Genomic DNA, 23,445 nt, shown 5'->3' with positions numbered 1-23,445 from the left:
CACTAAGTTTGTAGGTAGGCCTTGAAATACATCCACAGGTACACCTCCAATTGACTCAAATGATGTCAATTAGCCTATCAGAAGCTTCTAAAGCCATAATTTTCTGGAATTTTCTAAGCAGTTTAAAGGCACATTTGTGGAGTGGTTGAAAAACAATTTTTCTGAGGGTCTGGATAAGAGGTGGTGCTCTCTCTCTCTCTGACAGCTGACCTACTTCCATCTGGGTTACACAGCTCCTATTGGCTGACCCTGAGCAGCACATCAAATCAAATTGTATTGGTCACGTACACATGGTTACCAGATGTTAATGAGAGTGTAGCGAAATGCTTGTACTTCTAGTTCCGACAGTGCAGTAATATCTAACAAGTAAGTGAAATTGCTAAGCCCGCTCGGAGGCGAGTGAGCCATCCTTTGAAGGCTGTCAAGGTTCCAGTACTCTACTATACCCTCATGGTGCCAGTCTAATTTGCATGAGTGTCATTGCGCTCACCCTTCTTGTTTGTCCATAGTGAACACTGTACATCAAGTGTAATCAGCTGGTTGTTTGGTCTTGGTTGAGTGTCCCAAATGTTCTCCTGTCTTCTTTGCTTGTTCAAAATAATGTTGTCCATGCTTGAACTTGTTACTCAAATTTGCACAATGTATATTATTTTGGCCATTGGAGGAATAGGGGACAATAATGAGCAATATGTCCTCCAACTAAACAAAAAATATTACTCATTCCTTTTACATTGTACTTGCATTATACCCCCCTCTCTGTAGTCCTGAGACCTTGTACCTTGGCTCGGACATCACTAGCCACACACAGCACCTGATCCCAGACATATTGGAGGATGTTGTGGATGACGAGCCTGGCTGTGTTCTCACCTGCTTCGCTGATCCTGGACCAGCTGGGGAGCCTAGCCAACAGGGGGAGGAAGATCCTGGATGTCCCAGGGGAAGATGGGTCTCTCTGGGGTGCTGTGGGTCATCCGTCAATACTTCCCAAGCTTTCCTCTCTTTGTCCCAGAGTCCCCGGGGGGTGGGAGATGACATCAGTTAGTGACCCTGCTCCATATGACCCCTGCATCTGTTCACTTACTTAACATGCAGTTTATTTATTCATGTCTGCTTCATTGGGATGTCCTTATTCAGAAGTTCAAGGTTATCCACCCCAACCTGCCTGCTCAAGTCTCGGGTCATAATAGCAGATGACAGGCTTTTTGAAAAAGGATTGAAGAATGCCGTTCAGCTTGTATATATCTTCCTGAGCAGGACAAGGTCACAACAGGAGGAAGACCCAGTCACCTCCTTCAGTGTAAAGGAGGAAGAGGACAAAGAGGAGGAGAGAGGCCCGTTTAGCCATCTGTGGACTCATGGACCACAATAAAGAAGACTATTACTAGGTGATCTCTCTTGTTCTTTCTCTCTCTCTCTCTCACTCACAGATCACTTTTCTCATTAACAATGCAAAAACACAATTGTCACAATATGATGATTCACCCTCAGTTCAACGCACTGTAAGTGTGTATGTGTCTGTATTCAGTGATAGCCTAGATGTTAACATCATCATACATCCAGAGCTATTTCTAAACCACCATGTTTATTGTGACCTGCAACGCAGGCCCCTATGAAGAAGTTGTTAGATAAAAATGAAAAAAGCTAATGAGCAGAAGATATGTTTGTTAAAATATATGAATGGTCCCAATAGTTGAATTGCAGCAACAATTGATGTCAGTATTCACAAAGTACAGCATGGTACAGTATGTTTCAATTGATGAGTCGGTGTATGCAGAGTCTATTGATGAAGATATTGTATGCATTGGGTTTTAGGACATAAAGGATCCTGAGTATAACCCCGCCAGCTATGAGTGCTCCAGGTGGGTGTCAGGGAGCTGGCAGGCCCAGGACCCCAGACCTTGCTGACAAAACACAACTCCATGCTGAAGGAAGTTTCTGATTCAGTTAAGCAGAGACTAGAGGTCTCACGGGTCCAACTATATGGACCCGGACCCGAGGACAGTCAGACCCGACCCAAAGGGACTCAATAAAAATAAATAAATGGGAACACGGACCCAAGAACAATCAGACCCGAATGGACCCAAAGACAACTCGACCTAGACCTGACCCATACTTTTTCAATAAACGTTAATCAAATACAACCAGGGAATGTTTGCACGATTCTGTTTCTTGAAAATGGCAACTCAGCGCAAATGCGCATCTGCCGATTGTATCTCCGATGACGTAGGCCTAGATTGTGTGATTTGATTGGTCAATAAGTATTTGGAGACCTAGGCCTACGTCTCTGGAGATTCAATTGGTACTTTGCCATTTTCAAAAAAAAAAAAACGAAACAAGCAATAAATTGGCGATTGTATTTGATTCATGTTTCTTGAAAAAGTATGGATTTCAGCAAACCAAGAAAGGCATGGTACTACAGATGACAAATATGAACTCTGTTGGTGGAGTTCATCAGAAAATTCCTGCACCATGTAGTTGAGTTAAGTCAGCTACCTAGAACCAAGACCTGCTTACAGACAGGCTTTTAGGGAAGACCCAGTTTTATTTTTGTCAACAAAGATATTACTGTACTTTCATGATGGCAAGGGCTAAGGGAGTAAGTTATTTCCGTAATGATTCAGGAAACAAAGCATGTATTCTCTCACTGCTGGATATGGCCTATGCCAACAGTCCCATCAAAGTCTTCTCTAATGTCTCGTATGGAATCAAATTTCAATGCTCCACTCTGTTTTAATTGGTGTGCTTTGAAAGAAGCCTTAACTGAAAAACATTTTCAACTTCATGGAAAACAAACAAAAAATGTCAGCAGCAACAGCCACAGAATGGTGGCAACTCTGCTGCTAGTGTTAGTGGTTCTGTAATGGCGAGGAGAGATCAAATTGGCGGCTGTACTGAAAACATCTGCCATGAGGTAAAGTAGTTCTGAAAGACAAAACAACCTTTTTGATATCCCTACACGGCCAGGGGCTGGTCCAGGTAAAGGAACAGAAAATACATTCTGGCCAGACAGAGATGCACACGGAACATGTCAAATGAGTCAATTCTGTCTGTGCCTGAGGTATAGACATACAGTCTGTCTGTCTGTCTGTCTGTCTGTCTGTCTGTCTGTCTGTCTGTCTGTCTGTCTGTCTGTCTATCTGTCTGTCTGTCTGTCTGTCTGTCTGTCTGTCTGTCTGTCTGTCTGTCTGTCTGTCTGTCTGTCTGTCTGTCTGTCTGTCTGTCTGTCTGTCTGTCTGTCTGTCTCTCCGTCTCCGTCTCCGTCTCCGTCCGTCCGTGTCTGTCTGTCTGTCTGTCTGTCTGTCCGTCCGTCCGTCCGTCCGTCCGTCCGCCGTCCGTCCGTCCGTCCGTCCGTCCGTCCGTCCGTCCGTCCGTCCGTCCGCTGGCTATCTCATCTCAAATCCAACAGCAAAAACATGTCAATATATGAGTGTTATAAACAGCCCAGAATAGAACCGTTTACTTGAGCTCTCATTTTAGATGGTGAGTCATTAATTGCATTCCAATCAGGGGCAATGGTTTCATTTTAGATATAGGTCATTTTTATTGACACTGCGGTATTGATTTTAATATTTTGGGAAGTGGAATACATTTGCATTGGCCAATGGCAAGTGTGTGCGTTCATACAGGTTAGCGTTTGTGTGTGTGTGTGTGTGTGTGCACGTGCGTGTGTGTGAGTAATTGCCCCCTCCTTTTCCTCTGTCTCCTGTCTGACGCACACAGTTTTTTTAATGAATGAACAGCGAGAAGGAGGGGCTATAATCTCACCAAATCATGATGTCAAACAAAACTGAATGAGCCCCCCTTTACCCTCCATCCCCCAGACTACCCCATATTTATGCATCAAAACCTATTTTATCCTAGTACGGACGCTCACAGAACAACCCATGTCAACCCCCTACTGCGGCTCAGACTGAGCTAACAACGTCAGCCTTCCTTCTCTCCAATTAGAATGTTCAGCCTCTCGACGTTACAACGGAGACCCCCCCCATCATATTCCCACACGCATGGTTTTCCCGAACGTTTCCCTGACGCTATGAATAATCCATCATGTGGAGGTGAGCCGGAGCAGCGGAAGCATCACAGGGAACGCAGACAGACCGGGAAAAACAGGGAAAACACAGATATGTGCAGACATACATGGATTCTACTGAATCACTAACAGTGATACTATGAGACTTACAGAACACAGGGATTTCACCGTTCTGAGGAAGCTGAGTACGCTGTCACACACACAGGGATCTAACTAATGGGATCACATGTGGATCCAGGTCTGAGGAAACCTAGGGGAGAGCAAAACCGAGACAAGATGCATTATGTGGCTGCTAAAGTCATGTCTTACGCCACCCTTTTATAACTGAGGTGTTGGGCACACGGACACAACACAAGATCACTTTCCCTAAGGACAAGCCCTCTTAATTGCCATCATCAGGATTTTGCCTCTCCACCCCAGACAGGGGATCTGCACCCCTGTTTTACCTTCTCCAGACCCCTAATTCTGAAGGCATGTTCTGCTTCTGTTTCCAGAGCCCCTCCCTGAAGCAGCAAGCCCTGGAGGCTGAGCTGTGCACCTCGCCCCCCGGAACCCCCCAGGAGGACCTGGAACTCCCCCCTTGTACCAATGACTACCAGAGCCTAACCCCATCTCTCCAATCCCTCCCAAAACAGGACCAGGACATCATCAGCACTTCACTGACAGGTAGGAGAACAACACCTTCCCTATCCCTCCTTTTCTTTAATCTCTTCCTCCTCTCCTATCTCTCTCAACCCTTGCCTCCTCGTAAGCAAATTGGTTATTCTCGTACCGTGTGATATCTTGTACACTATGATTGATATTTAGTGCTTTTTTTGTGAGTGTCACTTCATCTGTCTTATGTTTAGTGGATAATATAAGCTCTTGTCAGTGTTAGCTTTGGGTGGGTATGTCTCATGCTTGCTTATCAAGTCACGATGCGCCAGGATGCTCTAGATACAGTAGGAGCAGTGTGTGTATAAGAGCAGATATCTTTGGAGTATGTTCTGGATATGAGGTGAAGTTAGTTGTTTTTGACCAGTAGGACAGGTGCACAACTACACCACTAGCTTTGTTATAGTTTCAAACCTGTTAGTCTTCATTTCCTTTCTGTACTTTGACCCCGTTGTCTCTCTCCCTCCACCCTCTGCTCCCTGTCAGACGCCAGTCCGGTCCACAGGGCCCCCGTGTCTCTCTCTGAGGGGAGTAGCAGTGAGTGTCTGCTGACCCCTGGTCCTAGCCCTCTCCTCCAGCGCCTCGCGGCTGGCGACTGTCCCATTCCCTCCCCCCGCTGCCACAACCTCAGCCAGGGCCAGCGCTTCAACACAGACCCGGAAACTGCCCCATCCCCACCCTGCTCACAATACATCAGGATGTAAGAGACTGTTCAAGTGTTGTGTGTTTGTGTTCGGTTTTTGTGTGTGCATTCGGATGGAGAGAGTATGTAGCTTTGTGTGTCCAAGGTTTATGCGTGTTAAGTGTGTGTTGTGTATTAGTGGGTGTGTCTTGGAAGCGTATGTGATGGATAAATGTGGAAACTTACCATTCTAGCTCTCCCTCACCAGGGCTCATTACACAGTCAGGACTGAACCAGCAGAGGGAGCTATCAAGACCCCATCAGTCACAATGCTAAACAGACACATCCAGAACCTGAGGAAGAGGATCAGACATTTTGAGGAGCGCTTTGAGCAAGAGAGACACTACAGGGTGAGACAGTAAAACCATCAAACATCAACGTTTATTTACAACCATATTATAGCCCAGAGGCCAACCTTTTAGTTTCTGAATAAATCCATGGTTTGACTGATGAGAGCTTTAATACACCGTGTCTCATAAAGACAAAGCCCACTGGACAAACTGCAGAGAAACGTTGTTTCAACATAATTTGTCAACATATTGTGTGGAAAATACATTGGATTTGAAAAAAGTAATCAACCTCAACTGTTGTTTTGATGGTGAAATTTTAACCACAGGATTATGTCATCATGGTAACCACATTTCAACATAGACAACCCTTGTATAAAATATGTTGAATTTGTACCATTAAAACAACGTCAGATCTTCAACGTTATATCTACTATCAGGGGAAAAAAACTATAGGGTGGGCAGCACCTCCTACTCGAAAATCTATCTATAGCTACCCTTTTAACCAAGACCAGCCCTGCTTAGCTATTTTTCACAGACTATTACCAATGTGCTATCATGAGAAGAAATGTTGAGAGAGCTCCACTTAAAAATGAAAAAGATTGATTGTTGCTTTCGAAGTCATTCCAGTGTAGTTTTAACAGAGCAAATGAAATGATAGCACAGATATCATAAATGATACTATTTAGGCCTATATAGATACCATTTGCAAAGTCATCAACACCTATTGTTTCAATTCAACCCAACTAAAAATAGACAGTACAACAGGCCTAGGGTTTCAAGCTCTAGTTGATTTTCAAATGAAATTATATTTAGTGATATTGAATTGTGTTTAGTTGTCAACACAACCGAATATCAACATTCGAAGGAGATCTTCTGCTTTGACAGTTCTATGCCACTGACTTAGTCTGGCTTTAATTACAGCTTTTCTATAAAATAATAAATTATATGTTTGATTCTCGTCTCCATCCCAACCAAAAATGTAATTTAAAGAGTAGGACTAAATCAAATCAAACATGATTTAAGTGCATTTATATTTTTGATTTGATTTAGTCCTATTCTTTAGCTTAGATTTTTGTTTGAGATGAAGACGTGAATCCAACATATCACAAATACTGTAGCTAACCTCTCACAGTTACAATAAAAGGGGAAGTCAGCATTTTTGGGGGTGTATGATATTTGTGCGTTTAAACTTCCTCACTCATCATTATTCACGAATCATTCAGGATGATCTGTAATCATGGTAGCATCCACGTGAATGTAGAAGTTTTTAGAAACATATTCTTATTTACAATAAAAGTGACTCCAAAATAACACAATACATTATTTACCATTCATTTCGATTGGGCACAAAATAATCTGAAACACAACCAAAACAAACAGCAAATGCATCCAACAAATTTGTAGAGTCACAAGCTTGATGAAGCCATTGTGTGTTATGAATATGGGACCAAATACTTAACCTTTTACTAGTTTAATACAGATATAAGTGCATTTTTCCCAATACTTTTGGTCCCCTAAAATGGAGGGACTGTGTACAAAAAGTGCTGTAATTTCTAAACAGTTCACCCGATATGGATGAAAATACCCTCAAATTAAAGCTGACAGTCTGTTTATATTAAGCTGTTTCTGTTTCTATGTTTACAATATGTATCTTTATCTTATCCGATTTGCCACAACTGAAGTTCTTTCTGGAAAAAAATCAACAAATCAATAACACATTGTAAATTAAACTACCGTTTGTCTGTCTTTTTGAGTGGGTGAATATAGGTTGTAATCTCATTGATCAACGTCTCAGCCAAATATGACCCAATTATCCACGTTGAAACGACATGGTGTGCCCAGTGGGAGGAATGTATTTACTCCTGCTGAGTCAAAGAATCAAGGCCACAGACAGTCATATCTCCTCTCTCTCTTCCAAGCCAGTTTAGACTGGTTCAAACCGCTCTCTCTCTCACCAGACTCGACTTCTGTTTCCTTTTCTAAAGTGCCAACTCAGCCCAATACCAGCTGCACACAGCCTTAGGAAAAAGTTGATGGTTTGGGAACAGAATAATCCAATTCAAAGAGTTCTCCTACTGGATGTTTTCACACATTACACTCCTGTCTTTTCTATTGCTGTAGTTCTCGTTCCAGTAGAACACATGAGTTTAGTGTAGCTCCACCTAGTGTTTATGGACTGATAATAATGATAGGATATATTTAGCCATATATGAATATACCTCTTTCTATGTGTCATATATTCATGAGTTTGTGTTGTTTTTCTGTGGCAGCCAGCATACAATGATAAGACTGCCCACCCAGAAATATCTAGACTGATGCAAGACCTCACTAAGTCTCGCAAGCAGCTGAAAGGTAAGACTTTGACTTGTTGCAATCAGATGCATTTCAAAAACCCTGTGTGAACTGCTGCTGAAGTGAAAGAATGTAACACCAAGACACCATCTTGGTGGCTGTATAATGTATCATCATTATTTGTAAGGAAATGTTCATAATTATTTATGCCATTAAAAAATATAGATATTTCAGGAGGAGGGACATGTATTCTGAATCTATATTGATATTTGTATGAGTGTTCTATATTGTCAAATGGAACCTCTGTGTATGTGTAGAGCTGAAGCTGAAACAGTGTGTGGATGGGCTCAGAGAGCAGCAGAGAGGACGGAACACAGCTACATGCAGGTCCACCAGAGACCCCCAGGGGGAGATGGAGCACTGCCAGAACAGTAACAACAAACCCTCACTGAAGGAGACTGTCGATAGCCTGAACAAGAGAATGATGGAGAAACAACAGGAGGGACTGCCAGATAACATCAAGGTAAAACGACACATCGTGAATTACCAGGTAATGCGATGGAAATGTACATAGTTATGAAAGGACCCATTCTCAAACCAAGATTACTCTTGATAAGTTGAGTGTGTTATACTGTCAGTGTAACTCTGCTGTGGTCTATTACTCTTTGTTTTGGCCTTGTGTCTGACTGTATTGCCACTGGTTGGCTCCTGGTCCAGGAGATGACTCCGGCTCAGATGGCTGTGGAGAAGGTCACCCTGCAGAAGTGTCTGCTCCACTTTGAGAGCCTGCATGGACGACCGGTAAGACTGCCCAGTGTGCCTTGTAAATGTCTATTTTAGTGTAGCTTCTGAATGAGTAGCCGTAATGTTTAATATTATTATATATATTTTTTGTGTGTGTGTGTTTTCAGAGCACCAGGCAGGAGAAGACTCTGATGAAGCCCTTCTATGATCGCTACCGCCAGGTCAAACAGCAGCTCCTGTGTTCCTCCACCACCATCCCTTTCATCACCACAATAGTAAGTCTCTCTCTCTCTCACACACACACACACACACACACACACACACACACACACACACACACACAAGTTTGGGGATGGGGTTGTGTGAGGAGATGTGGCTTAACTTCACATGTAATCAGGTGTGTAGTGCTGGGGGAGCTCCCTAGCTTTTTTCAATTTGAGAATACACAGAAAAATGTATTCTCATCAACTCTAAAATAAATTATATTTATTTACCACAAAAATTGCATGAAAATTATAGAATGACAAACCAAATAAAGATCTAGGCTGTAGCACCCTACAGGTAGGTAAATTGTGGTTTCTTCCCTGTATTCTCTCTGGTGAATGATGAAGAACTGTAGGCTACATGTGTGCAATGCAGAGGCCCATTGGAGGCTTGTCAACTTCAGAACCTAATTTTTTTTTTTAAATCATCACCTGTCTGCCTTGATGTTCACAAAACTCCACCGACCTGCTCTTGCGCAGTAGAACCCAGAACGACACAGTGCATTCGGAAAGTATTCAGACTCCAAACTAGATTAAATAGTCCCCCCCCCCATTAATCTACACACAATACCCCATAATGACGAAGCAAAAACAGTTACGTAGAACATTTTGCAAATGTATAAAAAAAAAAAACCTGAAACATCACATTTACAAAAGTATTCAGGTCCTTAACTCAGTACTTTCACCGCATTCTTATCGGCAGACTCAACAGCCTTGGTTTCGTAAATGACTGCCTCGCCTGGTTCACCAACTTCTTCTCAGATAGAGTTCAGTGTGTCAAATCTGAGGGCCTGTTGTCTGGACCTCTGGCAGCCTCTATGGGGTGCCACGGGGTTCAATTCTCGGGCTGAATCTCTTCTCTGTATATATCAATGATGTCGCTCTTGCTGCTGGTGATTCTCTGATCCACCTCTACGCAGATGACACCATTCTGTACACATCTAGCCTTTCTTTGGACGCTGTGTTAACAAACCTCCAAACGAGCTTCAATGCCATACAACACTCCTTCCGTGGCCTCCAACAGCTTTTAAATGCTATTAAAACTAAATGCATGCTCTTCAACCGATTGCTGCCCGCGCCTGCCCACCCAACTAGCATCACTACTCTGGACTGTTCTGACCGAGAATATGTGGACAACTACAAATACCTAGGTGTCTGGTTAGACTGTAAACTCTCCTTCCAGACTCACATTAAGCATCTCCAATCCAAAGTTAAATCTAGAATCATCTTCCAATTCCGCAACAAAGCATTCTTCACTCATCCTGCCAAACATACCCTCGTAAAACTGACTATCCTACCGATCCTTGACTTAAGCGATGTAATTTACAAAATAGCCTCCAAAACTCTCCTCTGCAAACTGGATGTAGTCTATCACAGTGCCATCCATTTTGTCACCAAAGCCCCATATATAACCCACATCTGCGACCTGTATGCTCTCGTTGGCTGGCCCTCGCTACAGATTCGTCGCTAAACCCACTGGCTCCAGGTCGTCTATAAATCTTTGCTAGTTAAAGACCCACCTTATCTCAACTCACTGGTCACCATAGCAACACCCACGCGTAGCATGCGCTCCAGCAGGTATATTTCACTGGTCATCCCCATAGCCAACACTTACTTTGGCCGACTTTCCTTCCAGTTCTCTGTTGCCAATTACTGGAACGAATTGCAAAAATCACTGAAGCTGGAGACTTATATCTCCCTCTCTAACTTTAAGCATCAGCTGTCAGAGCAGCTTACCGATCACTGTACCTGTACACAGCCAATTTGTAAATAGCACACCCCAACTACCTCATCCCCATATTGTTATTTATCTTCTTGTTCTTTTGCACCCCAGTATCTCTACTTGCACATCATCATCTGCACATCATCATCTGCACATCTATCACAGTGTTAACGTTAAATTGTCATTATCTCACCTCTATGGCCTATTTATTGCCTTACCTCCCTACTATTCTACATTTGCACACGCTGTACATAGAAAAAATATATTGTGGTATTGACTATACATTTGTTTATGTGTAACTCTGTTGTTTTTGTCGCACTGATTTGCTTTATCTTGGCCAGGTCGCAGTTGTAAATGAGAACTTGTTCTCGACCAGCCTACCTGGTTAAATAAAGTTGAAATAAATCAAAATAAATGAAACTTTGTTGAAGCACCTTTGGCAGCGATTACAGCCTTGAGTCTTCTTGGGTATGACACTACAAGCTGGGCACACCTGTATTTGGGGAGTTTCTCCCATTCTTCTCTGCAGATCCTCTAAAGCTCTGTCAGGTTGGATAGGCAGCGTTGCTGTACAGCTTTTTTCAGTTCTCTCCAGAGATGTTCGATCGGGTTCAAGTTCTGGCTGGGCCACTCAAGGACATTCAGAGACTTGTCCTTGACTTGTCTTGGCTGTGTGCTTAAGGTCGTTATCCTGTTGAAAGTTGGACCTTTGCCCCAGTCTGAGGTCCTGAGCACTCTGGTGCAGGTTTTCATCAAGGATCTCTCTATACTTTGCTCCGTTCATCTTTCCCTCGATCCTGACTAGTCTCTCAGTACCTGCCGCTGAAAAATAAAAATACACCATGCTTCATCTTAGGGATGGTGCCAGGTTTCCTCCAGACGTGACGCTTGGCATTCCAGCCAAAGTTAAATCTTGGTTTCATCAGACCAGAGAATCTTGTTTCTCATGATCTGAGAGTCCTTTAGGTGCCTTTTGGCAATCTCCAAGCGGGCTATCATTTGCTTTTTACTGGTCACTCTATCATAAAGGTCTGATTGGAGTGCTGCAGAGATGGTTGTCTTTCTTCAATGTTCTCCCATCTCCAAAAAGGAATTCTGAAGCTCTGTCAGAGTGACCATCGGGTTCTTGGTCACCTTCCGACCAAGGCCATTCTCCCTTGACTTCTCAGTTTGGCAGGGCTGCCAGCTCTAGGAAGAGCCTTGGTGGTTCCAAACTTCTTCCATTGAAGAATGACGGAGGCCTCTGTGTTCTTGGGACCTTCAATGCTGCAGAATTTGTTTGGTACCCTTCCCCAGATCTGTTCCGCGACACAATCCTGTCTTGGAGCTCAACAGACAATTTCTTCGACCTCATATGGCTTGGTTTTTGCTCTGACATGCACTGTCAACTGTGGGACTTTATATAGACAGGTGTGTGCCTTTCCAAATCATGTCCAATCAATACAATTGTCCACAGGTGGACTCCATTCAAGTTGTAGAAACATCTAAAGGACGATCAATGGAAACAGGATGCACTTGAGCTCAATTTCGAGTATCTTAGCAAAGGGTCTGAATACTTATGTAAACAAGGTATTTCTGTTTTTTACTTTTGATAAATTTGCAAAAATGTCTAAAAACCTGTTTTGACTTCGTCATTATGGGGTATTGTGTGTAGATTGATGAGGGAACAATTATTTAATCCATTTAAGAGTAAGGCCGTTGTCACGTCCTGACCATAGAAAGCTTTTATTTTCTATGGTAGAGTAGGTCAGGGCGTGACTGGGGGGTTGGTCTAGTTTATATATATTTTTTTATATGTGTGGTTCTAGGTTCATTTTGAATGTTGGTGATTTGTATGATTCCCAATTAGAGGCAGCTGGTTATCGTTGTCTCTAATTGGGGATCATACTTAAGTAGCATTCTTTCCACCTGTGGGTTATGGGATATTGTTTATGTTTAGTTGCCTGTTCGCACTGCATTGTCGTCACGGTTCGTTTATTCTTTATTTGTTTTGTATTTGCTTCAGTTTCACTTTATTCATTAAAAGTATATGGAACTCAAAGTACTCTGCCCCTTGGTCCGACCATCTTTATTACGAACACCGTGACAGCCGTAAAGTAACAAAATATAGAAAATGTCATGGGGTTCTGAATACTTTCTGAAAGGACTGTATGTGACCACTTGGTTACAGCAACACCGTTCTGCTGAGGACACCCAAACCAGAGTGGCCACTGTAAAGCCCAAGAGCCTGACCCTCTCTGGAAGTTGCTGTAGCCCTGCTTGGGATCTTTAGCCTATATTGACTATTGGTTGAGACACAGGGCCTTTTAGGGTAGGCTATTTCAGGGTGGGAAATTAGGCCAAGTTGAAGGTAATAATGCATTTAGGTTTATTGCGTCTCAATGTAGTTTATTGAGATGCGTGAATGCACCACACCAAAATCTTGATTGTATGGCCATTTTAAAACACATTTCTTGCAATTCTACATAGTAATGATTTATGTTCACTACTTGGTCAATTGATTTGATGATTAAATCTCTGCAAGTAAATGATATGAATTGATAGTTCTGGCCTTTGTTTTCTTTTATTCTGTAATAGGATATATTGTAACCATGTGTTGAAGCTAATCAAATCAATGTTTATTTAGCACTGTCCTTATACGACCAAGAAGAGCGCTCCAATCATTTACAATAACACTTATCAAGTTATGTTGCCTACACCTAATAGTCCTACTCATCATTATTATTATTATAAATTATCACTTTTCACAATGGTGTTCATTTAGTAAAGTTAGATCAAAGCTGAATCAATGTCTTGTATTTTATATACTGTAACTGAACCGAATAGCATAGCAGGCCTTTAACATGACTGTTACACCAAAAACACCTACAGTTGAAGTCGGACGTTTACATACACTTTAGCCAAATACATTCAAACTAAGTTTTTCACAATTACTGAGATTTAATCCTAGTAAACATTCCATGTCTTAGGTCAGTTAGGATCACCACTTTATTTTAAGAATGTGAAATGTCAGAATAATAGTAGAGAGAATTATTTAATTCAGCTTCTATTTCTTTCATCGCATTCCCAGTGGGTCAGAAGTTTACATACACTCAATTAGTATTTGGTAGCATTGCCTTTAAATTGTTTAACTTGGGTCAAACGTTTCGGGTAGCCTTCACAAGCTTCCCACAATAAGTTGGGTGAATTTTGGCCCATTCCTCGTGACAGAGCTGGTGTAACGGAGTCAGGTTTGTAGGCCTCCTTGCTCGCACACGCTTTTTCAGTTCCTCCCACATATCTTCAATAGGATTGAGGTCAGGGCTTTGTGATGGCCACTCCAATAACTTGAATTTGTTATCCTTAAGCCATTTTGCCACAACTTTGGAAGTATGCTTGGGGTCATTGTCCATTTGGAAAACCCATTTGCGACCAAGCTTTAACTTCATGACCTGATGTCTTGAGATGTTGCTTCAATATATCCACATAATTTTCCTCCCTCATGATGCCATCTATTTTGTGAAGTGCACCAGTCCTTCCTGCAGCAAAGCACCCCCACAACATGATGATGCCACACCCGTGCTTCACGGTTGGGATGATGTTCTTTGGCTTGCAAGTCTCCCCCTTTTCCTCCAAACATAACGATGGTCATTATGGCCAAACAGTTATATTTTTTATTTCATCAGACCAGAGAACCTTTGTCCCCATGTGCAGTTTCAAACCGTAGTCTGGCTTTTTTTTATGGTGGCTTTGAAGCAGTGGCTTCTTCCTTGCTGAGCGGCCTTTCAGGTTATGGCGATATAGGACTTGTTTTACTGTGGATTTTGATACTTTTGTACCTGTTTTCTCCAGCACAAGGTCCTTTGCTGTTGTCCTGGGATTGATTTGCAATTTTCGCACCAAAGTATGTTAATCTCTAGGAGAAAGAACTTGTCTCCTTCCTGAGCGGTATGACGGCTGCGTGGTCCCATGGTGTTTATACTTGCGTACTATTGTTTGTACAGATGAACATGGTACCTTGTGGAGGTCTTGGCTGATTTCTTTTCCCATGATGTCAATCAAAGAGGCACTGAGTTTGAAGGTTGGCCTTGAAATCCATCCACAGGTACACTTCCAATTGACTCAAATGATGTCAATTAGCATATCAGAAGCTTCTAAACCATGACATAATTTTCTGAAATTTTCCAAGCTGTTTAAAGGCACAGTCAACTTAGTGTATGTAAACTTCTGACCCACTGGAATTGTGATACAGTGAATTATAAGTGAAATAATCTGTCTGTAAACAATTGTTGAAAAAATTACTTGTGTCATGCACAAAGTAGATGTCCTAACCGACTTGCCAAAACTATAGTTTGTTAACAAGAAATTTGTGGAGTGTTGAAAAAAGAGTTTTAATGACTCCAACCTAAGTGTATGTAAACCTTCGACTTCAACTGCAATTTCTAATGAGATTTTAAGATGGTTAGCTTAAGCTGAATAGTAAAATGAATAGTATAATGCGCCACTATGAGGAGCCAATATGCAGGATATATGCTTGATTGTTTCAAAATACAAGAAAGGATTAATAGTTTGTTAACTTCATCTGCTATAATTTGTTCACAAAACAGTAATTCAAGAAGATTGAAATGCATAGGCTATTCCCATGAAATGATTGAGATCAATCAAATGATTGGCATGGAGATGCAGTTTCACCGGTAAAACTTGAATAATTATAATTCATGATTGACAGTGATGACGGCCTATTTAGAAACAAGGTATGCCTAACTTGGTGTTTGAGGGTATTAAAAATATTACATTTTCTTGAGACAATATGTGTGGGCATAGAAGAACGTTGCAATTGGAGGATGCATTTTAGGCATAATTGTTTTAAATAACAGGGCTCTCCAACCCTGTTCCTGGAGAGCTACCATCCTGTAGGTTTTCATTTTCAAGCCTAATTTAGTGCACCTGATTCTAATAATTAGCTGGTTGATAAGATTAATCGAGTTAGTTACAACTGGGGTTGTAGTGAAACCCTACAGGACAGTAGCACTTCAGGAACAGGGCTGAAGTGCCATGATAGGCTATTCAATAGGCTACATCTGTTGGTACAAACTTTGATTGAGGAAATGTTGACGTCATTTACATATTTCTTTGCACTCCCTCATCTAAAAATAATTTGCGATAAGATCTTTGGTAGGTCTGTAACCAGTGGTGTCTGTATGTGTTCCCTGCTGGCTTCATCCATCTGAGCAGAAACCAAAATGCAACCGCCCCATGCTCATTATGAACAGGGTAATAAAGGACCTAGAATGACAGGACCATGGACAACTCCTCCTCCGTTCACCTGCTATTTTGATCTGCCACTGACCACACCTCTCTTTCGTGTCGTCTGAGATTCCCAAAGATTGGAAAGCAGCTGCGGTCATCCCCCACTTCAAAGGGGGACAGACCTACAGTGGGGCAAAAAAGTATTTAGTCAGCCACCAATTGTGCAAGTTCTCCCACTTAAAAAGACGAGAGAGGCCTGTAATTTTCATCATAGGTACACTTCAACTATGACAGACAAAATGAGGAAAAAAAATCACATTGTAGGATTTTTAATGAATTTATTTGCAAATTATGGTGGAAAACAAGTATTTGGTCAATAACAGATTTATCAATCTGGTTTCAGATCTGGTCATGGGTGCACCTCAGCCACGATCAAGGTCCTAAACGATATCTTAACCGCCATCGATAAGAAACAATACTGTGCAGCTATATTCATTGATCTGGCCAAGGCTTTCGACTCTGTCAATCACCACATCCTCATCGGCAGACTCGACAGTCTTGGTTTCTCAAATGATTGCCTTGCCTGGTTCACCAACTACCATTCTGTATACTTCTGGCCCTTCTTTGGACACTGTGTTAACAACCCTTCAGGCAAGCTTCAATGCCATACAACACTCCTTCCGTGGCCTCCAAGTGCTCTTAAATACAAGTAAAACTAAATGCATGCTCTTCAACCGATCGCTGCCTGTACCTGCCCGCCTGTCCAACATCACTACTCTGGACAGCTCTTACTTGGATGCAGTCTATCACAGTGCCATCCGTTTTGTCACCAAAGCCCCATATACTACCCACCATTGCGACCTGTACGCTGTAGTTGGCTGGCCCTTGCTTCATACTCGTCGCCAAACCCACTGGCTCCATGTCATCTTCAAGTCTCCCCTTATCTCAGCTCGCTGGTTACCATAGCATCACCCACCTGTAGCACGCGCTCCAGCAGGTATATTTCACTGGTCACCACCAAAACCAATTCTTTCTTTGGCAGCCTCTCCTTCCAGTTCTCTGCTGCCAATGACTGGAACGAACTACAAAAATCTCTGAAACTGGAAACACTTATCTCCCTCACTAGGTTTAAGCACCAGCTGTCAGAGCAGCTCACAGATTACTGCACCTGTACATAGCCCACCTATAATTTAGCCCAAATAACTACCTCTTTCCCTACTGTATTTATTTGATTTGATTGATTTATTTTGCTCCTTTGCACCCCATTATTTTTATTTTTACTTTGCACATTCTTCCACTGCAAATCTACCATTCCAGTGTTTTACTTGCTATATTGTATTTACTTTGCCACCATGGCCTTTTTTGCCTTTACCTCCCTTATCTCACCTCATTTGCTCACATCATATATAGACTTGTTTCTACTGTATTATTGACTGTATGTTTGTTTTACTCCATGTGTAACTCTGTGTCGTTGTATCTGTCGAACTGCTTTGCTTTATCTTGGCCAGGTCGCAATTGTAAATGAGAACTTGTTCTCACCTTGCCTACCTGGTTAAATAAAGGTGAAATTAAAAATAAAAAAATTAAAAAACATTTTAGCATTCTTCTCTGTGTACATTGTCGTAGCCTACACTTGGATTAGTCTACACTGTAATTCATTATACTGGACTAGATTAATTTACAGCACCAGCATTGCAATCCAATGCATTCACGATTTATGGAATAAACTGAGATATATTGCTGTGTTTTACATTTGGGCTATGCTATAGAAGGCTATATCAGTCCCCTAATACAGGAATAATAAAGGCCCAGTGCTCCACTTTTGGGAATTTTTGTATTTTTTTAAATACAAAATTACATACAGTACCAGTCAAGTTTGAACACACCAACTCATCCCAAACCATCTCAATTGGGTTGAGGTTGGGTGATTGTGGAGGCTAGGTCATCTGATGCAGCACTCCATCACTCTCCTTCATGGTCAAATAGCCCTTACACACCCTGAGGTGTCCCACTAAACCCAAGCCAGATGGGATGGTATATTGCTGCAGAATGCTGTGGTAGCCATGCTGGTAAAGTATACCGTGAATTCTAAATAAATCAGACAGTGTCACCACAAAGCATCCCACACCCTCACACCTCCTTCTCCATGCTTCACGGTGGGAACTACATATGCGGAGAACATTCTTTCACCTACTCGTTCACCTGCGTTCACCTGCATCTCACAAAGAAATGCGTTCACCTGTGTCTCACAAAGACACAAAGGGTGGTTGGAACTAAACATCTCAGACGACCAAAGAACAGATTTCCACCAGTGTAATATCCATTGCTCATGTTTCTTAGCCCAAGCAAGTCTCTTCTTATTGGTGTCCTTTAGTAGTGGTTTCTTCAACCATGAAGGCCTGATTCACACAGTCTCCTCTGAACAGTTGATGTTGAGATGTGTCTGTTACTTGAACTCTGTGAAGCATTTGTTTGGGCTGCAATTTCTGAGGCTGGTAACTCTCTAATGAACTTATCCTCTGCAGCAGAGGTAACTCTGGGGTTTCCTTTCCTGTGGCGGTCCTCATGAGAGCCAGTTTCATCATAGTGCTTGATGGTTTTAGCGACTGCACTTGAAACTTTCAAAGTTCTTGAAATTGACTGACCTTTATGTCTTAAAGTAATGATAGACTGTCATTTCTGTTTGCTTATTTGAGCTGTTCTTGCCATAATATGGACTTGGTCTTTTACCAAATAGGGCTATCTTCTGTATACCACCCCTACCCTGTCACAACACAACAGATTGGCTCAAATATATTAAGAAGAAAAGAAATTCCACAAATGAACTTAACAAGGCACACGAGTTAATTGAAATAGATTCCAGGTGACTACCTCATGAAGCTGGTTGAGAGAATGCCAAGAGTGTGCAAAGCTGTCATCAGGCAAAGGGTGGCTACTTTGAAGAATTTGTTTATCACTTTTTGGTTACTACATAATTCCACATTTGTTATTTCATAGTTTTGATGTCTTCACTATTATTCTACAGTCTCTGTGCTCTGATTCCCTACAGGAGGAAGAGGAGTGTTCTGATGAAGAGTATGTGAAGGACAGCCCCTGGCTACCTCATACAGCGTTGCACTGTGTGTCTTCAGAAGAGTCACTGTGTCTACCGCATAATGAGGTAGCCAACACACCTCTCGTGTCGCCTCTGGAGGAGATCAAAAGTCTACATCCACCCAGTGTCACCACAGCAACACTGCACGAGGCATCAAGGTATGCCCCTGGTTAACTTCTCTTGTTAGTCCATAGATTCGTTTTGGAGTGAGGCCTTGCTGTATGTATTCTTGTCTCACTCCTCTCTGTGACCCCTCCTACTGTACTGTAGATCAGAGTTACTGGAGCAGCTGAGGGTGACACGAGCAGAGAAGAAGAGACTCCGTTCAGTACTCCGAGACTTTGAGGACCACTTCTACACACAGACCGACAGGTAAGACTCGTTACACTTCACTGTTTGCTTTTTCTTTAATTTTCTTTTAACAAACTGGAACATTTGGTATCCATAGTTCAACAATACCTTGTGAAAAATAAAATAAAACATCCACCAAAAGAATTCAGCAGAATGATACAACAGCGTGATGCACACTCACGTTAATACGACACAAAGAAGTACTTAGGAGAGAGACAGAGAAATAGACAACTGCTCTGAACTACAGTACACACATCTTTTGTACATGTAGCTGTTTTTTAAGTAGGGCTCTATTCAATCTGTAACACTGAAGCATTACAGATTCCCCAATAGAAATGTAAAGTCCATTTCCGATTGAGCCGATATAAGCAGCGTTTACCATGAATGCATTCTCCACCTAAGTGGGAACATTGCCTTTAAATTTCAATCACACTGTAAATCTGAATTTCCGTGATGCAGATTGAATATAGCCCTAAAATACAATGCTTTAATTACAATACTCACTGTACAATGTTATCTGAATAAGGCAACACAAGGACTATACCAGTAAAGGAAGCTGCAGCTTGTCTAAAATATTAAGATAGTATGTTTCTCTTCCTCGTCTTTAAAGGAATGCCCAGAAAGAGGACCGCGGGCCCATGGCAGAGGAGTACTGCGAGTACAAGAACCTAAAAGCTAAACTCCACTTACTGGAAGCCCTGCTCAGTAAACAGGATACTTAGAAGACTGTCTAAGCTTCCTTCACAGTGGGACTTTTATTTTGAAACACTTTTTTACTCATTTATAGGACCTTTAGTTTCTAAACAATTTTCAAAGTGAAATACCGGTACTTCTTGTTTCATGCCATGGTTACATGGTGATGCACTTTAAATTACTTTGATGTTGACTGACTCACTTTGGTTAAGAGTGATGGCAAGATGATACAAGAGTTGCTGGGCGACATCCAACAATTTTTTGTCCCATAACAAGTACTTTGTTATTTATGATAACAAATGATATTTTATGCAACTGATGGAATTATAATATTTTATGCAACTGATGTAGCGAGTGTAACAGTTTAATTTTAAGGAAACAAAGAGAACAAATATAACACAGTTGATGTTAGATACATGTTATCAATTTCTAAGCTATTTTATGACACTATTGTTACTTGCATTTTCTTCTCGCAAAACTATTCTTGGTATAACAGGTGGTGTACTATGTTCAAATGTGGCACTTTGAAAAGTGCAATCTTGGCAAAGAGGATATGTCATCCAAATATACAATCCGACAATCCTGTAGAAGATTTGTGTATGTCAATCAGTTTTTAGTCCCACTTTGTACTATGATATGTATTAGTTAATAGTTGACATGATGCATTGTGGTAATTCAAGTTATAAATTACCTTGAAAAAAAAAAGTGTGTGAATGTTGGCATAGGGCAAGTTACTCCTGCAGTCAAATGTGTTTTTCATCCCAAAATGCCATTCTTTACTATGATCAGATCTCTTGACATTGTGCACTTTTGGTTTCTATATATCAGTAAAAAATAAATATTTTCACACTTACTTTGCTTAACAGTCTATGGTTTCCTTATAACTAGAATAAATAAAACATAAAACATTGCAGTTGACAGCATCATGCTCTTAAAGGTTACCAAGTAGTAATTACCAAGTTGATCTCAGAGTTAATTTGCTTTTTAGTGGCTGTTGCATTAGTATTGTTATTCTACAGCAAGTTATTTCCATTTGTGATACCTTTGGCATAAAGATGATGACACTGCAGCCCTAAATTAGTACCAGTATCTGCCAATAGAGGGAGGGAGGTATGGAGTAACTTGGACCAAACTATCACCTTCCAGAAGAGACAGAAAAAGAGGAACACAACCACCTGTCTACCTGGACTGAAGTGAACAGAAAAGGTCAAAGGGAGAAGGAGATGTTTGAAAAACAACAGGAGGGAAAATCTATGAGAAAAGCTGTGTGAATAAATGCAGGCAACAATGAATGTTTGGTTAGAACATTTAAAGGGATCAGTCAGTTAATTGACCAGTGTTGGCTAGCCGGTTTGGATGATGCTGACAAAGTTGTTGGGGTCCCACACTTAAGCTGTAGATCTTTCAGTTGGGGCTCCTCCCTCTTTTGCATTGTTTCTCTTCTGATGGGGTTGGCGGGAGGCTGGAATAGAGTTCCACACTTTTGGGAGGGTGGTCCTTGAAGGATGTAAAGGGTTATGGATGATGTGTTTTGTTTATGTGTATGTTTGTGTGTGTATGCTATTGGATTGTGAATTCTAGCACCGCACCCTGTTACATTTCTTTCACAGTCTGGGTCCCTCTTTTGCACTGTTCTTCTTTTGGGAGGGTGGTTCTTTGTGGATATAGAGGTGTGTAAAGGTTGGGGTTGCATGTGTTTGTAGGACAGGTCCAGTCCAGTCTCCCACTAGCGTCCCACGCTGATGTTGCAGGTCTTGCAGCTGGGGTCCTTCTTGGCGTTGACAGTAGAAAGACTCATAAGCTGGTGCCCGCTGATCTCTGCCACCGTGCCCAGCACCAGGTCCACGGGATCCGTGTAAATCACCTCCAGGATCACATCCTGGGCGTGCCGGAACACCAGTGCCCCGTCGCCCGCCTCCTCGTCCAGCGTGCACGTCAGGAAGTGGTTGTTGGTGATGTCGAGCGCTTGCAGCCTTGCCTTGCAGAAGTCATCACCGGGCGAGCCCTGTGGGGCCAGCACCAGTATGACGTAGTGGTAGGCTGTATACATGCAGTAGAAGTCCCCGAAGTAGAGGTTAGTCTTGGGGTTGAACAGGGTCTCAGCCTGGATCTCAAAGCGTGTGCGGCCGTAGGGGGAATCCTGGGGGGGCTTGCCTGTGTTGAACTCTGTGTTGCAGCTGAAGTAGAGGCCCTCCAGCTTTCCGCTGATAGGTGAGCCGTGGCTTCCACTGTTGTCCTTCACTGCTGGCAGCATGCGGTTCCCATGCACCTCCCTGGAGAGGAAACATGGACAACTGTCTGAGTATTCACTATACTATAGATTACAATGCATCATCAATACAACCAGGCATTGATAATGCAAACAAGTTCTCAGAAAGGCTCCATTTCGGAAACAATGAGTAAAAATACAGATCTAGGGCTCGATTCAATCCATATCATCAAAAATTCAGTGTTTCTAGCGAGATTGAAATTTCATGGTAATTTCAGATTTAAGCTGACATATGCTGTGTTTACCGAATGCAGTCTTCTCAAAATGTATATCTCACTGTAGCTCAGATCTTCAGCACAACGGATTGAATCGAGACCCTAATAAATCTAGGGCTGAATTCAATTGTTATCACAGAAGTATCACGGAAGATCTGCGTTATAGCTCAATTTAGATTTAAAGGTGTCACGAGAATTTCCAATCCCAATGATAATAACAATCAATCAATAGCTCTGACCAATCCCCGAGGTTTGTAAGACCATGGGTATAATAATAATTAGTCAAAGACTCAGCTTATGCAAAAGGTTAGTACAGTTTAATCAGAGAACGTTCTAAAGTCAAGAATACAAAGACATCCATTTTATAGCTGCGCACATTCTTCTACACAAACAGAAGATATCCTATGCACATACTTACACACAAACAGAAGATATCCTATGCACATTCTTCTACACAAACAGAAGATATCCTATGCACATTCTTCTACACAAACAGAAGATATCCTATGCACATACTTACACACAAACAGAAGATATCCTACGCACATACATACACACAAACAGAAGATATCCTATGCACATACATACACACAAACAGAAGATATCTTACGCACATACTGTCTCACTACCCAGCCGACAGAGATTAGGGAGACCTTGAGACGTACTCCTCGTTCTCTCCCAAATCTCTAGTCAGGTCGGCACTGAATTTTGCTCAGACAGTCTGTGTCTAAAATACCATAAAGACAAACATTAGCTATATTGTTTTACCCTAATTCTGACTAGGACTACACATTTATTGATTATGATTTTATACATTCTAATCAATTCCATACAATTATATGTTTCAGGGTGGAATATTCTAATCATTCAATTAACAGATAAATCCCATTTAACAAAAGGCATTGTTCCTGCGTTC

General features: G+C 41.8%; 2 protein-coding genes across 3 annotated transcripts in view; one reads left to right on the top strand and one right to left on the bottom strand.

Annotated features, from left to right (window-relative positions):
* The first annotated feature begins 4,033 nt into the window (after positions 1–4,033).
* LOC112255047 (protein FAM13C) lies at positions 4,034–20,100 on the top strand. Its single transcript, XM_024428101.2, has 10 exons — positions 4,034–4,696; positions 5,171–5,384; positions 5,575–5,716; positions 7,927–8,008; positions 8,266–8,471; positions 8,666–8,749; positions 8,860–8,967; positions 18,957–19,159; positions 19,272–19,373; positions 19,963–20,100. The coding sequence occupies exons 1-10, from the start codon at positions 4,504–4,506 to the stop codon at positions 20,072–20,074; spliced, it is 1,446 nt and encodes a 481-aa protein (XP_024283869.2). The 5' UTR covers positions 4,034–4,503; the 3' UTR covers positions 20,075–20,100.
* LOC112255035 (phytanoyl-CoA hydroxylase-interacting protein-like) overlaps positions 19,395–23,445 on the bottom strand; it is a 44,135-nt gene continuing 40,084 nt past the window's right edge. For both annotated transcript variants that reach the window (XM_024428081.2, XM_024428089.2), the window contains exon 5: positions 19,395–22,318. In XM_024428081.2, the coding sequence (XP_024283849.1) occupies positions 21,772–22,318 (547 nt within the window). In that variant the 3' untranslated portion in view covers positions 19,395–21,771. The remainder of the gene's footprint in view (positions 22,319–23,445) is intronic.

This window comes from Oncorhynchus tshawytscha, linkage group LG01, assembly GCF_018296145.1.
Source record: "Oncorhynchus tshawytscha isolate Ot180627B linkage group LG01, Otsh_v2.0, whole genome shotgun sequence".
NCBI classification, from domain to species: domain Eukaryota; kingdom Metazoa; phylum Chordata; class Actinopteri; order Salmoniformes; family Salmonidae; genus Oncorhynchus; species Oncorhynchus tshawytscha.
The sequence above is the reverse complement of the archived record's forward strand: the minus strand, read 5'-3'. Positions and strand labels throughout refer to the sequence as shown.